This window comes from Crocuta crocuta, unplaced genomic scaffold (assembly GCF_008692635.1).
Source record: "Crocuta crocuta isolate KB4526 unplaced genomic scaffold, BGI_CrCroc_1.0 scaffold56, whole genome shotgun sequence".
NCBI classification, from domain to species: Eukaryota; Metazoa; Chordata; class Mammalia; order Carnivora; family Hyaenidae; genus Crocuta; species Crocuta crocuta.
In genome coordinates this window covers 6,684,616-6,700,520 of record NW_027531334.1, presented here as the reverse complement: position 1 = coordinate 6,700,520, position 15,905 = coordinate 6,684,616, and the positions used below count along the sequence as shown (strand labels likewise).

General features: G+C 34.7%; 1 protein-coding gene across 2 annotated transcripts in view; it reads left to right on the top strand.

Annotated features, from left to right (window-relative positions):
- The window catches only part of DZIP3 (DAZ interacting zinc finger protein 3), an 89,190-nt gene that overhangs the window by 10,485 nt on the left and 62,800 nt on the right, over positions 1-15,905 (top strand). For both annotated transcript variants that reach the window (XM_077771797.1, XM_077771796.1), the window contains exons 2-7: positions 2,849-2,948; positions 4,907-4,979; positions 6,665-6,820; positions 11,626-11,742; positions 14,283-14,363; positions 14,699-14,823. In XM_077771797.1, the coding sequence (XP_077627923.1) occupies positions 2,917-2,948; positions 4,907-4,979; positions 6,665-6,820; positions 11,626-11,742; positions 14,283-14,363; positions 14,699-14,823 (584 nt within the window). In that variant the 5' untranslated portion in view covers positions 2,849-2,916. The remainder of the gene's footprint in view (positions 1-2,848; positions 2,949-4,906; positions 4,980-6,664; positions 6,821-11,625; positions 11,743-14,282; positions 14,364-14,698; positions 14,824-15,905) is intronic.

Here is a 15,905-nt window from a genome sequence, read left to right as displayed (position 1 = left end):
CACATCCTTGCCAAAACTTGTTAGTAAATGAAGAAATTTAGATGGAAGTGTGTGTGTGTGTGTGTGTGTGTGTGTGTACGTGTGCGCGCGCGCGTGGGGGTGGGTGTGGGTATAAATGTTTGCATTTGTGTTTTGCTTAGGAAGTATCCGTTGGATTGTTGGGAGAATTACCCTTGTCTCTCAAGACTTACCTGTGTAACTTAGAGCTGGTGTGAGTCAAATATAGAAAATAGGTACAGGCAGTATCATAGTTAGGAATATTAGTTTTGCAGATGATCCCCCAGGACTTCTTTTAGCCAGGCACCAAATTGCCCCCTTCCCTGTTAAGCTCACTAATGACAGGATACTCAGACCTCAAGGCTTATGAGGGTTCAGGTTTAGCCATTACTTCTTTTCTATGTGTTTGGTTGGCTTTTTCTGGCTTTTAGGGAGAGTCGGTATTATGTAAAACCGTGTGTCTTTGGGTAAATACAATCTGAATTAATAGGTGACTTGTAAATGATCTTGTGGGACATGTTTTCTTTATTTGGGAATTACCTATGCTGAACTGCATTTTAATAATGGGTTTTTAAAAGCTCTACCAATCTAACTTCTGGCTGTATATTACACATGCTATTGGAGAAGCTGGCTCCCCAGTGACTAGGATAAGTAAGTGCTTCAGAGGCAACAAATGAGAAACTTCATCTAGTCTTATGCTTGGCAGCAAGGCACTCTAGGTCTGTTTTCTTTATGCTGTTGTTGTCACTTTATTTTCTTTTGCCTCAGCATTTATTTATTTGCCCCAAAGCACTGATGAATAGTTTTACATATGTTTGCTCTAATACTTCCTGGAACTTACAGAGGAATTAGAAAGGGAAATCCGTCCAGCAGAGAACAATGGAGTCTGGAGACTTGAACTCTAAAAAAACCAAATATGACTAATTTTATTATTTTTTTTAGATATAGATATTTGTAAACTTCTGTATAGAAGCTTATGGGAATAGTCATATCCATAACTCATTGAAACTATACTGTACATATACCTTTTAAGTAAATCTTTCATGAAAATACAGGTATTTGTAAACATATGGGAATAGTCCTGTGTTCAACTTATTGAAACTAAACTGTGTATATGCCTTCTTTCAAGTAACATCTTTTTCCATTAAGGTATAAGTAGAGTTTTTTTTGTTTTTAATTCCAGTTAATATAGTGTTATATTAATTTTGAGTGTACAATATAGTGATTCAGCAATTCCATGTATCACCTGGTGCTCATCACAAGTGCCCTCCTTAATCCCCATTACCTACTGAACCCATCCTCCCACCCACCTCCACTCTGGTAACCATCAGGTCTCTATAATTAAGAGTCTGTTTCTTGGTTTGTCTCTCTTTTTTTTTTTTTCCTTTGCTCATTTATTTCTTAAATTCTACATTTGAATGAAATCATGTGATAATTTGCCTTTCTCTTGCCATAATATTCTCCAGCTCCATCCATATTGTTGCAAATGGTAAGATTTCATTCTCTTTTGTGACTAAATAATATTCCATTCTATACAAATACCACCTCTTCTTTATCCATTCATGTATCAATGGACACTTGGGCTGCTTCCATAATTTGGTTATTATGGGTAGTACTGCTATAAACTTCAGGGTGTAAATGTGACTAATTTTAGAAGAGTTGCTCTTGGGATAATTGAGTAGAGAGCTATATAAATAGATGTACGTGGCAATGAGAAACAATGAAATCTGGCCATGTGTAGCAACATGGATGGACCTCGACGGTGTTATGCTGAGCGAAATAAGTCAGGCAGAGAAGGACAAATATCATATGTTTGCACGTATAGGAGGATTAGGAGGAACTTGACGGAGGAACAAGGGGGAGAAGAAGGGCGGAAATGGTGGGGGAAAGGGAGAGAGGCAAACCATGAGAGACTCTTGAATGCTGACAAAAACTGAGGACTGATGGATGTGGGGGGGAGGGGGATGGGCATGGAGGAGGACACTTGTGGGGATGAGCACTGAGTGTTATGTGGAAACTAATTTGACAATAAACTATTTGTAAAAATAAATAAATAAATAAATAAATAGATGTACGAACAGATACTCTATTCTTTTTGTTTTCATTTGAGTTGTCACAGTTTTTTTTTTCTTTCAAGTAACATCCACAACATTAATTGATATTTGAACCAGAGAGTATACATTCACCTTTCTATTTTATGAAGATATAGAATCATGATATGGGGGGAAAGTGGCTTAATGTTACCTTTAGAATAAAAGAAAACAAAACAATTGCTGTTAATGAAGATTGCATTAAACAGAAACTCATGGAACTCTATGGAAAATAAATTAGCATAAACTAATTTAGCAGTATGCACCGAGGCTTAAGACACTTGTCTTTTGACTGAGAAATTCTACTTATGAGAATTTATTATAAGTGAATAATCATAAATGTAGAAAAGGCTTATGGCCAGTAGAGTTGGTCATAAAACTATAATGATAAAATAGGAAACAATCTAAATATTCATCTGTAAGGTAATGGTCTAAGAAACCCCAGTCAGCCAATTCTTGTGTAACCACTGAGAATACATATGAGTATAACAAAGATGCTTTTGATATAGTGTTCAGTGGTGAAAACCATAATGTAGGACATCATTTATCCAGTATAATTACAAATTAGTAAAATATATGTATGCTTGGAAAAAGTAAAATATTAAAATGTAAGTAGTGACTTATCTTTGGATGGTGAAACTATATAATTTCATTTTCTTTGACAACTATTTCAAAATTTTCTTTATCATGTATATTTTTATAGTGGGGGAAAAGAATGTAATCCTTCTACCTGACCACTAAAAATATTCCTTTTCTTGCAGCTTTAAACATCAGTAGTAAAAGTCTGTAAACATTGGAATAAGACTTTTGCAAAACAACATTGTGCAGCATGGATTCTCTACCAGAAGAATTTTTTATGAGGTAAAACATAGGTTGACAAAAACCAACCATGTTTGTTGCATTTGAAGACACAACATTTATCCTTTCCATGTAACTTTGGGAAGCTAGTGTGGATGAGATACCTTTATGCTTCAAGACAATTTAGCAACTTTGATTAGTAGAGGATGTAGACTGGGGGAAATTGAATTTCAGAAAATTTCTCTTAAGTACCACACTCTGGCTAAAATCTAGTTCTAGCTTTGCTACATTCTAGGTGTGTAACTTAAAACAAGTTACTTAACCTCTCTGGACATCAATTTACCCATCTTACAGTAAAGTGACTGCCGTAGTGACTGTTGATGTACCTTCCTATTCCAGTATACCAAGATCATGGTTTGATTCCGTTAATGTATATAGTTCCGTATTAAGTATTATTAAAATAATAAATGAATAAGATGAATGAGAGGAAGAAGAGTAGCCAGTGGTACAAACTGAGAAGTGGAGGGCCAGGAGGAGAACCAATAGCCACAAAGAAGGCAGAAGTTTTCACGGAAGGTTGGGGGGGGTATGATGGGCAATGTTAAATAATGCAGAAAGGCCAGATAGAATAAAGAATTAAGACAAAGCTGTTATAGTAACAAGTAGGATTTCATTAGTAACCTTTAATAGAGTCATTTTAATATTGGGGAGGGAGTGAGGATTAGTTAAGCTTATGTATCAAAATTTGTTAGGGAAACGAGAATATAGCAGCTCACATACTACACTTTTGATTAAGAAGCTCTGAAGTAGGGTTTGGACATCCAGAGTGTTAAGAAGCTTCACAGGTGATTTTAATAAGCATCTGGGACTGAGAACTCTTGGCTTGTGTGAGTGATCATGCAATAGAGTTAGCAAGTAGGGTGTGCATTTGAGAACTTTCTGTGGTCTACAAACATTGAGAGACCTCAGAGTACTGGTGCACTATTTCTCATTCATTGACCACACAAGAAAATTCCTTATGTTCCTTTTTGGAGTGGGGCTTAGAAGTGGATGAAAAGACAGGTAAGAGGTTTTTCTTTGCAATTACATTTTAAAAAGCACTGAGAACCATCTTGTGAAGTATTGTTTGTGTATATAAATTGTCTTTTGTTGAAACTGTCATTATGTGGACAATACTGTACTGTTTATCCCAATTTCCCCTGACAATCTATAGGCACATAATGGATGATAGATAACTGTATATTAAATGAATACATAAATGTGAAGTAAATTAGGATAATTTTTATAAAGTACAAGGCTGAGTAAATTAATTGATATATTTCTCACCTCAGTTTTATCTCTGCTAGTGTATAGAATTAAGAAGATAATATATGATCCTATGTTGTAGTTCTTATGGGCCCAGTGTCATGGTTCTGTATGTAGGCAAAAGCAATAGATAATTTTTTCAGTTCTGTATGTAACACTATATATGTCTACATTTCAAACCAATGCCAGAAGCAAAACTTGTCAAGTTATTCCTTTTACAAAAATAGTTAATTTTTAAATATGATATTCTCTCTCAATTTAAAAAATCATTTTGGAAAACTAGAAGAGTATAAGACCAGGAACCTGAAACAAAAAATAAAATGATCTACATAAGATAGATCCTTTCCAAACTTTAATTATCTTCATAAATGCTTGCACATGTACAAACACAAAACAGCCTTCTTAAGATCCTTTTTTCTTTATACTGAAGCAGTGCTATAAAGTTAAAATTTCCCCATTATTGTGTGTCTATTCAAGAAAAGTTTTTTACATCATCCTTCAGTTCTGTTTAACACTATCTAGTAAGAGCAGAACATAGTTTTTTTTCAACTTGAGTTCCTAAAAGATATGACAACTACCACTATTACCAGTCTTTGCTACACATTGTTTATACTTTTGAACTTTCAGACAAATTCACTTGTTAGATTCTTTACTACAGTTTAGTTGTGTTCTTTGTAAGGAGATATCCTGAATACACCTTTCTTTTTCATTTAAAGTAGGGATCCTCCTGTGGAGGGGCAGATTAAGGAAGACATCAAGAATAAGTTAGAAAAATCAACTGATCAACTGGTAAGAGAATATTTAATTTTCATTGTTGATTAGTAATGAGTAATTAGGTATGACAATAGTTCTAAATCTAGTCAGTTAAACTATTAAAAATGTGGGGTAAGTCTACTTGCCTTCCTTCATAAGTAAAAGTATGGTCATATTGAAATTTCTCTGATAATTGATACTTACACTCAAAGTTGTTATAAGCACGAATTCTGACTAGAAGTTAAAATTAGTAGGTGATTGAATTGACTTTCCCAGAACATCCCAACAGTCGATTTAAGAATCCCTTATTTGTCTTTTAAAAGCAAAATCCAAACAAAATGAAAACTATACACATGCAAAGAAAACACACACACACAGAATTTTATTTAGTAAGACATTTCCAAGTTGTTTTGAAATTAATTCTTTCCTGTTTTTATCTTTACAGTTAGAACTTCCAGTTCAAAATGAAAGAGAATAACTGAAGTGTACATTAACATAAGGCTTATATTGATGATGACCATATAGTTTGTGGTAGCTTAAAATATGTATATATATATGTGTGTGTGTATATATATGTGTGTGTGTGTGTGTGTGTGTATGTATATACACACACACATCGATCCACAAATATGAGTATTACATGTGCTTATATTTAATGAAGTTTGGGTGAAGATCTGTTTGGTTCTATTTAGTGCAATTTTAACCATACAGTTAGTTTTATATGATGATTGATGTGCAGTGTTAATAAAGTTTATAAGATTACCAAATAGTATAGGAAGAGAAAATACAGAAACATAAAATAACCATATTATTCACCTGCATGAGGTTATCGCTATCAAAAATGTTGCAGAAAAAATACAATATGTGCAAAATACAAGTATACATGGGAATGTATACTTGAACTGGAGAGATTAGATCCAGAAAATCTATTTCTAACTACAGACCTGGAAATACAGAAATCAAACGAAGTGAAAACTTTGGCCTGGATTTGGTTTAAAGGGTAAATTAATTCTGCAAAAAATGATTTGAGCATCAAATATTTTGATATCTGACTTAAAAGATGGAATTTATATAATTTATAACAGCTAACTTAAGTCATTTTATAATAAGAAAAATATTGAATAAGCCTGAAGCTTATAGTATGTCCTATTAAAAAATTTTTATTCATGCCATAATCTTGCTTGTGTATCAATTTGGTAATTAATATTAGATGATTTTGTGGTGAGTTTTGACTGCAGAATTGACCTTTAGTTTGTAATGTGTGCAATACTGACAGTGGTTATTATTTTTAGGGTTTATCTGGTTACATTGTGAAAGTGTTAGTTTTTTTTTTTTGAACTTTTTGAAAAACATGAAATGTACAGAAAAGTTGTAAGAATAATACAATGAATACTTATATACCCTTCACTGAGATGTAGCAAACATTTTCCTATGTTTTCAGATGTAATTTTCACAAAATGAAATAGAATAAAATGTATGTTATTTGTTGGGCATTGATGGGAATGTAGGAATCCTAATTTAAGACTCAAACCCAGAAGGGTAGGTAGATAGTCCTACTGTGGACTTTATTGATTCCTAGTCACTTTCCTGGGTATAGTTCTGTCACAGTGATCTACATATAGTGTGTAAAGGCACCTTATTTCTTTAATAATTTGGTCTTAATATTAAAGTTATATGAACGTGTATAATTGTGGAAAGTTTTAATTAATAATGTCTTCTAGGATAAACAGGAAAAGGACACACCTACCAGTCTTGTCTCTGTTAACCTACTAGCAGAGATGAAGAAGTTATTGAATGCAGTTAATACTCTACCAAAAGGTGTGGTCCCTCACATTAAGAAGTTCTTAGAAGAAAATTTTTCCTTCCAAATTATGCAGGTAAGAATATAATTTGTTCTTTGGGGCAGAAGCACAACTCTTTGTATATGACTCTCCAGGGAAAACATACTATGTGCCTTTACTCTTACACTACTACTACCCTCACAGCACTTTTGACACTAGATGTGTGGATTTATTCCCACACCAATTCTCCTTTACTAAATTGACATCCCACAAGTCAATTCAATTCTAACACTATCAACCTAGAATTAGTATCAGATCCCACAAGTTGAGGGCTCAGGCCCACAAATCTTTCTCCAGTACTTTAACCAACTGGCTATAGATTGGAGTTCCCATGACCCCTCTTGGGTTCCATAATTTGTTGTATAGCTCACAGAGCTCCAGGAAACACTTCATGTTTACCAAAGTATTATATAATAAATGCTATGATAAAGGATTTAGATGAAGAGCCAAATGAAGAGATACATAGGGCAAAGTCTGGAAGAGTCCCAAGTACAGGAGCCTCTGCCTCTGTGGAATTGGGATGTGCCACTACTCCCCTGGCATGTGTATGTGTTCACCAAGCTGGAAGTTCTTTGAACCCTATACTTCCAGGATTTTTATGGGGGCTTCATTATATATCATAATGAATAATTGTTAATTCAGTGCCCAGCCCCTCCCTCTGGGAATGGGGATAGGGCTAAAAGCTTAAAGCTTCTAATCGTGGCTTGGTGTTTCTGGTGACCAGCCCTATCCAGGAACCTGCTGAGTATCACTTCATTAGAACAAAAGATATTCCTATCACCCAGGAAATTCCAAGGTACTTAGGAGTTCTGTGTCAGGACCCAGAGTCAAAGACCAGAAATTATCAGGACCTAGGAGCAGAAATCATGTATGTATTTCTAATTACTTTGCAGTGACTCTTTTTCCCTCCTTTCCTTCTCCCAACAGTATAGCCAAAGCTTTGAAATTTTCATCTTACTTTTTGTGAAAGGCCTTGACTTAGACTTTTATTAATGAAGTAAGTTAGTTGGTGCTCTGTTATTTCAAGAATAATGGTGGGAATGTAGGTTAGCCAGTAGCCACTGACTGTGAAGTCTAGGGTTTATTTTTATTTTACCAATAATCCATAACATGTCACCCTGGTACATGGAGTTGCTTTCAGTTTTCCTAATTTGTAAGATGTTAACAAATTTTTCAAAAATGTAAGATAAATAATATCCAAAACTTTTTTATTTATGAGTAAAGTACTATAGAAAATACACTGTAGATTTCCATGTTGGAAATAGTTTTCTTAGGTAATTTGTGAAACTTTCAGCATAAGATGGATATCAGCTCCTAAATGAATGGAGTTTTTCAAAGTTAAAGAAAATGTTCTTCTCATTTCTTTGTAGCTTTTAATTGGGACAATTCCACAGTTGTTTTTTCTGTGGAAGAATACATTATTAATTATTTCCATGAAACAAATCAATTCTGTTATGACCGGCAATTCAAACAAACTCTAAAAATATCCGAGGACTACATACTATTATAACCTTAACTGAGATAATTTTCCAGTATGAATTCTCGTTTGAAACTGATAGAACTATGCCACTATTTCCCTCTTATCTTTTGGAAATCACCCAGAAACAACAATCAGTGGCCTTTCTATATGCAAACAATGGCCAATTAGAAGATACAGATAACAACAGAAAAAGGTAAAATAGCTAGGAAAACACTTAAGAAATATACAAGACAGAAACTACTTCTCCAGAGTTTTTCCTATACCACCTATATGAGACCATCTGAAACCCATACTAAAGTCCTAAAGAATCAAAATCTCTGGGGGTAGGTCTGTGAATCTGCATTTTAGCAAGTACCTACAGACTGATTTTTTTTCACATTAAGTTTAGAAATCAATACTCCATATTAAAACTAAATAGAGATTTATAAAACTCTAAGGTAAGAAGGCCAAATGAAAAGCAATACATGTAGGAAGACACAGTGTGATAAGACTGTCCATATCTTACATAATTCCAATAAAAATGACAAAAGCATGTTGTTTTTGGTTTTGTTATTACTGAAAGCTAACTCTAAATAAAAGGAAAAATAGCCAAGAAAATTAGAAAAGTGTAGGGGAAAAGGGCTGAGAATTTGCCCACTTAGATACTAAAACTTAATATGAAGCTTTCATAAGTACAAGATTATATTACTTGCTTCTGACTCAGTGGACAAGTCTAGAAAATAGAAGATAAATTCCAGAAGTAGATCCAATACATACAGAACTGTTACGTATGAGAAGATGAGTAAATTGATATAATGGGAACTGGACAAATTAACAATCCCAGTAGATTTTAACATGACTCTCTTAATAACTGATAGAACATGGACACAAAATTGGTAGAATAATAGCAGACTTGATCTAATTGACACACACACAGACAAAACACGAAATACAATACCTGGCAGTGGCAGAATACACATTCTGTTTTAAGCGCATTTACAAAAATTGACCATGTGTTAGTCACAAAGCAAGTCTCATCAGAGAATCACAATATATAATATAGAGCATATTCTCTAACTACTGTACAATTCACTTAGAAATCAATACAGAATAATTAAAAAATCATTCTTCTTAAGTGTAAACCATGGGTCAGAAGTCCCGATGGAAATTAGGCAAATTTTTGAACTGAATAAAATACGTATACCAAAACTTGTGTTTAAGTAAAATTTGTGTTTCAAGGAATATATATAATTTGAAATGTATGTATTAGAAGACGAAGCAAGGTTGAATATCAGTCATCTAAACCTAAAGTTCAGGATATTAATGGAAGAAGAATAAATTAAAAACAAAGTCAAAAGAAGGAAGTAATAAAGATATCTAAATTGATTGAAATAGAATAAAAAAGAGAAAGTCAATAAAGCCAAAACTTGTTTTTTTTAAGATCAGTAAAAATGATAACCCCCCTGGTAAAAATCTTAAGAAAAAGACAAAAATAACCCAAATCATGAATGAACATGAAAACATCAAAACTAATTCCACAGTCATCTAAAGAATTATCGAGAATTCTGCTACCTGCAGTGGCTGCCTGAGTTGATTTAGAGCAACCTTGCATTGAGAAGTACTAGAAAAACTGGACAAAACCTTCCCTTAGTAATGCTTCTTTGTGCTTTTATGGCAGATCACTTCATTTACCTAGGGACTGAGACGTTTCCAAGCTTCTGTTCTGTGAAGAAGGGTCTATTTATGGTTTACCTTTTTATAGTAGATACTGTGAGTGTCCTGCACATAACTCTTGGCCCCTTGGACTCTGAATTCAGTATGCTATGGACAGTCTCCAGTTTTGAATGTCTCTATGCCTCAAGATTNNAACTATAGAAGGGTGTACTCCTCATGGCAGTTCAGAAGTCCCAAGGAATTAATATTCCCACGTCACCCCATCACCAATCAGTGAGCCTTGGGAGTTCTGCAAATAACCCAGTTTTCTCTCCCCTTGAGTTGAATAATACTGAAGCTTGTATTTTTCACTGTTTATAGTCTCCCTGTTGTATTAACCCTAGCCGCCCACTGTGGCTAACTATCTTAATAACCCACTCATTAATTTAAAGCTTACTTTTCCTTCCCTTATCACATCTCTATTCCCCACCATTGTTCTCTGCACCTCCCAAATAAACTACTTGCATTCAAACTGGAACCAAAACAGACACTCTTACTCTAAGGGTATATTTATTTTTTCAGGGTCCCCACCAAAGAATGAGGTGTTTAGCAGGGTCCCTCATCCTTGATAGGTCATACCCTCTGTTTTTTCCCCTAGCTTTGTAAGTTGGCTAAAATCTACGCCTAGCATCTCAGCCCCTCAGCTACAACTGAAAATGGCAGTTGCCTTAAGGAGAAAAGTGGCTTCAAAAGTCAGTCTCATATCTGAATCTTGGCTCCAGAGATTTTCAATGCCTTGGTAGCTTTCTGTTGCTTTCAAAAAATGGTTTTTACATTTTGTCCGGCTTTTTTAGTTCTAAAGGAGTGGAACTTCAGTGTTAGGTTTTATGTGCCTACTCAAATTCAAGAGATACTATTGAGTAACTGATTGGATATACGAGTCTGGAATTAATGGGGTAGTTCTGAGCTTGAAATATAAACTTGGAAACTGTCAGTATGTAGACACCATTTAAAAATCTGAAAGTGGATTACTTTACCTAGGGAATGTATGTGATGACGGAGAAGAGGTTCATTAAATTGAGTGCTGGAGAGACCGAAATAAAGTCTCTAGTTATCTAGGAGAAAAACGGAACAGTATCCTATACTAGAAACCAAGTTAAGAAAGTGTAGGTTAAACTTTCCACACAGATAATATATCATTAAACAGATCATGGAACTTAAGCCAAGCACTTGTAGGTACAAGGCCTTGGGAAATGGATACAAAGATGACACACCGTCCTATTTTCATTTCATGCATGACAGTAACAAACTGTGAGATAAATCCTGTATTAGCTTGATTCCAGTCAGATCGTAGCTTAAGATGCCTTGCCCAGGTGTTGGTATTCATGCCAGCATTCCTGCTTACCACAGGCTCTGGGCTGGAAGGAAGATTTTAGCTAGGCTTAGAGAATAGAAGGTATGAGTATAAACTGAGGTTACTAACAGAAGTGGATGTGGCCAACCCCTTGGCAGGCTTAGGAATGCTTTCTAAGTGTTTTGAGGAAATAGTTAAAGAGAAGATTTGTCAGACTACTTAAAAACAAACAAGAGAACAGTTGTATCTGGCTGGTATGGATTTTTTTTTTTTAAATCCTCTCCAGATTTTCTACAATGAGCATGTATTATTTGTATAATAGTAAGTGTAGATATTTGCTTTAACTTAAATTTTGGACCAAATTATTTTCCACAGAGAGAAGTTGCAGCTAACAGCCAGAATGGGGAGGAAATTGTTCCTGTTTTAACTTTACGTTTCTTGATAACGCAAATGGAAGCAGCACTTAGGAATGTTCAGGCTACTAATTATACTGTAAGTGTTTTCTTTTGAAAGTTTGAAATAATGGATTTGGACAACATTTCTCAATGAGAGGGTAGCCAATGCATGCTTGTTTTAAGGTGTAGACCAACTTGTGTTTTCCTTTTATCTCTAGAGAAAAAGTATGCATACATTTATTTCCTTTCTGTGTCTTGTACTTTTTGACGACTGCCTGTCCTTGAGGAGCCTAATCTAGTCCCTTCCCTATCATAAAATTGTTCATCTTCAATAAAGAGAAACTTGAACTAGTAATACTGGGCTTTCCCAATTGAAATAGAGAGTTATAAACTTGAGAAACCACTCCTTCCTTTCTTCCTAGTTATTAATCAGCTCCTCTTCTGATATTTCTATATTTGTAAAAATTGGAGCTTTTATCATCTGTTATTGAGTACTCATGCAAGATAAAATTAACAAGATATATTTGTATGTTCAGTATCAAATGATACTTTAGAAATAAATCGAAAATCTGAGGAAGAATAAACCTGGCATCATCAATAGTATATAGGACAGTGAAAGGGAAAATCAGTTCTCTGAATAATTTGGATCAGTGAACTAAGTTTTGTACACATGTAGATGATGGATTAGAGTTATCTTCAAGAAAAGACTGCCCAGGCACCAACCAAGGTGCCCAAAGACACCAAATCCCTTATTAGAAAGATGTGGAGAAATCGTGTTTATTTAGGACTCTCGGGATAGGGGTTCTAACTGGTGATATATACCACCCTAAGTGAGTTGTACACGGAGTCAAAAGAGGCAACAAAAGGGAGTTTGCATTAACAAGCGTTCAGCAAGAACTTCTGGGATGCTGAAGATGTGCTGTTTCTCCCACTGACCAGGTTGTCAGGCAGTGAAATAAATGAGCATTAACAGATGTGGATTGCTTAGCCTACTGTACTTAGGCATTATTTCCAAGATGAGTTTTATGTTAAGAAATGAAAGAGATCCCTCTCCTGGTAGCACTGTTGAGCAGAATTGGAATTGTCATGATCAGAGCAGCCTACTGCTGTATCCAAATAGCTCTCCCGGTTCCTTAAGGCCACCAAGGATAGGTAGGGCAGCTTTGTAGGAGGTGGCAGTGGGGTGAGGGCAGGTGACAGTTGCCAATAATATCTCTATTATCTGTTGAGTTCCAGTACTTGGAATAATCCCTGCTAATGGGGATGGGGGATGGTAGGAAGGGAAGAGCAGAAACATACCACTTACATCTATAAATTACTGAGTTCTTTACCTTGTCTTTATAATGGTAATTACATTTGTAATTCCACATCTTATCCTGTTCTCAAAATGTTCTTTTTAGACTTGTATGAGCCAAAGGCTCTGTTGTATTTATTTGTGAAACCAATTTTTTAAAGTTATAAAATAATACCTTACACTTAATTAGTGTTTGCTATATGACAGACACTGTTCTAAGCACTTTTTGTAAGGATTAGCTCATTTAGCCTTCATAACTAGGCCTCCCCACCACCATTATTCCCATTCTATAGATTAGAAAGTGAAGTAAAGAGGCTAAACAACTTGCTTATTAATTCAGCAGTAGAGTCAGGATACAAATCCATCTAGTCTTGGCTTTAGAGTCTATTCTCTGAACTGCATTTTACCTCCTCTGCAGAGATGAAAATTTTAAGATGGAAACCAGTTTGTAAACACAGACTGACTTGATCCATTGAGAGCAAATACGCATGTCTATTTGCACTGAGATCAGTTTGAAGCCAAACTTCCGACACCAGCCAGTTACTTCATAAATGTGTACTCTTGGCCATGAGAAGTATGCTAAGTAAGAGAGTACAGTTATATCAGTAAAGAAAAAGACTTCTATCCTGCAGATGCTTATCATTCCTATGTACCTGCAAAAAATCTTGTTTATGGGACAGTCTTGTAAAAAGTTAATGTGACAAAAGACTGGGTTATGATCTTAAGTCAGTAGAGAGCTTATGAACAGAATATACAATATCATTCACCATGGACAATGTTTAAACTTTTTATTTGAGGTAATTTTAGATTCACAGAAGTTGCAAAAATATAGCTGTACAATACAGAAGTGCAGAAAGGTTTGTGCATAGGCTTCATTCAGTTTTCTCCAATATTTACATGTTACATAACAGTGTATATTATCAAAACCAGGAAGTTGACATTGGTACAGTGGGTGTTGTGTTGTTTCTAAGAGCACTCTGCTGAAGGACTCCAGGAACTCAGAATGTAGTTGTACTCCCTGCTACATCTGTATGGAGATCCTTAGCTATTTGTAGCATGTGGGGGCTGGAGAGGGAAGGAGACTATAATCCTGATGGCTTTCATTTTCTTTAATCACACTCTGATGTTTTATCTTGAGATCATCAGCTATCCTCTTTCTTCTTCAGGATTGAATTGTCAAATACATCTAAAATGTATTTGCTGTTTCTCTTATTAGATGATTGATGATATAATAATTTTTACTTTTTTAAAAATTACTAAGTAGCCTAGGATATTTAATTAAGCTTACTATGCTGGAAAGTAGCTTCAGCTAAAGAGCCAATTAAATTTTTTTTTCTTTTTAGGCACATCAGATTAATATTGGTTATTATCTGACATTACTATTTTTGTATGGTGTAGCACTTACTGAAAGAGGAAAGAAAGAGGTATGTAGCATGTGTTATTGCCCATTGTAAGTGTTTTCACATACAGTAACTAGATTTTAACGAATTAAAATGTTGATTTTAGAAATTCTCTAAATGTGCATTTTGAAACGTTGGCTAAAGAAGATCTTAAGTTCTTTTGTAAATAAGTATTTTAATCACTGAGTATATTATCTATGTGATCACACACAGAGATGCTAGAATTAGAGATGTGAATAAATGACTGCATTACTGGACCAGTATTAAAGCTGCCCTAATTTCTCCAGTTTGGAAAATAATTCTTGTAAAAGAAAAAAATGCTTTATACATCAGCCAAACCTAGTTTTATGTTACTACAGGATTATACAGAAGCGGAAAATAAATTTCTAGTGATGAAGATGGTGATTCAAGAAAATGAAATTTGTGAAAACTTTATGTCTTTAGTTTATTTTGGACGTGGTTTGCTTCGATGTGCCCAGAAGAGGTAAGGGTTTTAATAAATGGGTAGGTCTTGCCTTTCAACTTTTAGCATTGTGACATGGATAAAGTTTTTGCAGTATACCAGGTATGACGACATTTGTGTTCTTCTGGGTCTTCTTCACCTGTTCCTGTAGATAATAATTTCTTTAATGTAGTTGAGAGTATTAAATACCAAACATAACAGATCATGGCAATAAAAGGCAGTGTAGCAAAGACATTAGGAACAGAGGCTTTGGAGTCTGACAGACCTGGGTTTAAATCCATTTTCTGTTGTATATCTAGTCAATGACTCTAAGAAATGCAATGTTGCTTAGCCTTATCCTTTTTATCTATAAAATGGAAGTAATAATAGTGCCAACCGAAGTTGATTAAGTACTTAGGGGGCATCTGGGTGGCTCAGTCAGTTAAGCGTTAGATTTTTTAATTTCAGATCAGGTTATCATCTCACAGTTCGTGAGATCAAGCACTGTGTTGGAGCCTGCTTGGGATTCTCTCTCTCTGTCTCTCTCAAAATAAATAAATATACTTTAAAAAGTGCTCAGAACGCAAAAATGCTTGACTTAATAAATAAATGCTGATTGAAATAATTAATACTGTCACCAGTTAAATAGGTGTTTAAGGTATAAACAAGCTTTTAAAGCATTGAAAGGGTCCAGATGCTGTGTTTGGGGGAACATTGGGGGTTATATGTTTAGTGAAACTGTACAGGGGAACCAGTATGGATTATTTGTTTCCTTATTTGTATCCTTAGCCATTTGTAGCATAATTTATTAATTTTTTTGCTAAGAATGTATCATATTCTAGAGACTGTGCTAATGTTGGGGATACAATGGTGTGCAAAACAGTTCCTATCTTCATGTAACTGACATTATAATGAATATTATATACCTTAATCAAATAATCAGTTATATGACTAATCAATTTTGAAATATAATAAAGAGCTCTGAAGGACAATACAGTGAATAATTAAAGTTTTTATTAGCCCCCCAGTCTCGTTCTGGGAATCAAGTCTTTTTGAGGAAATAATGTTTGACTGAGATTTGAAAGATGAATTAGACAGTTGTTTAAATCCTTATGCAGGATTAC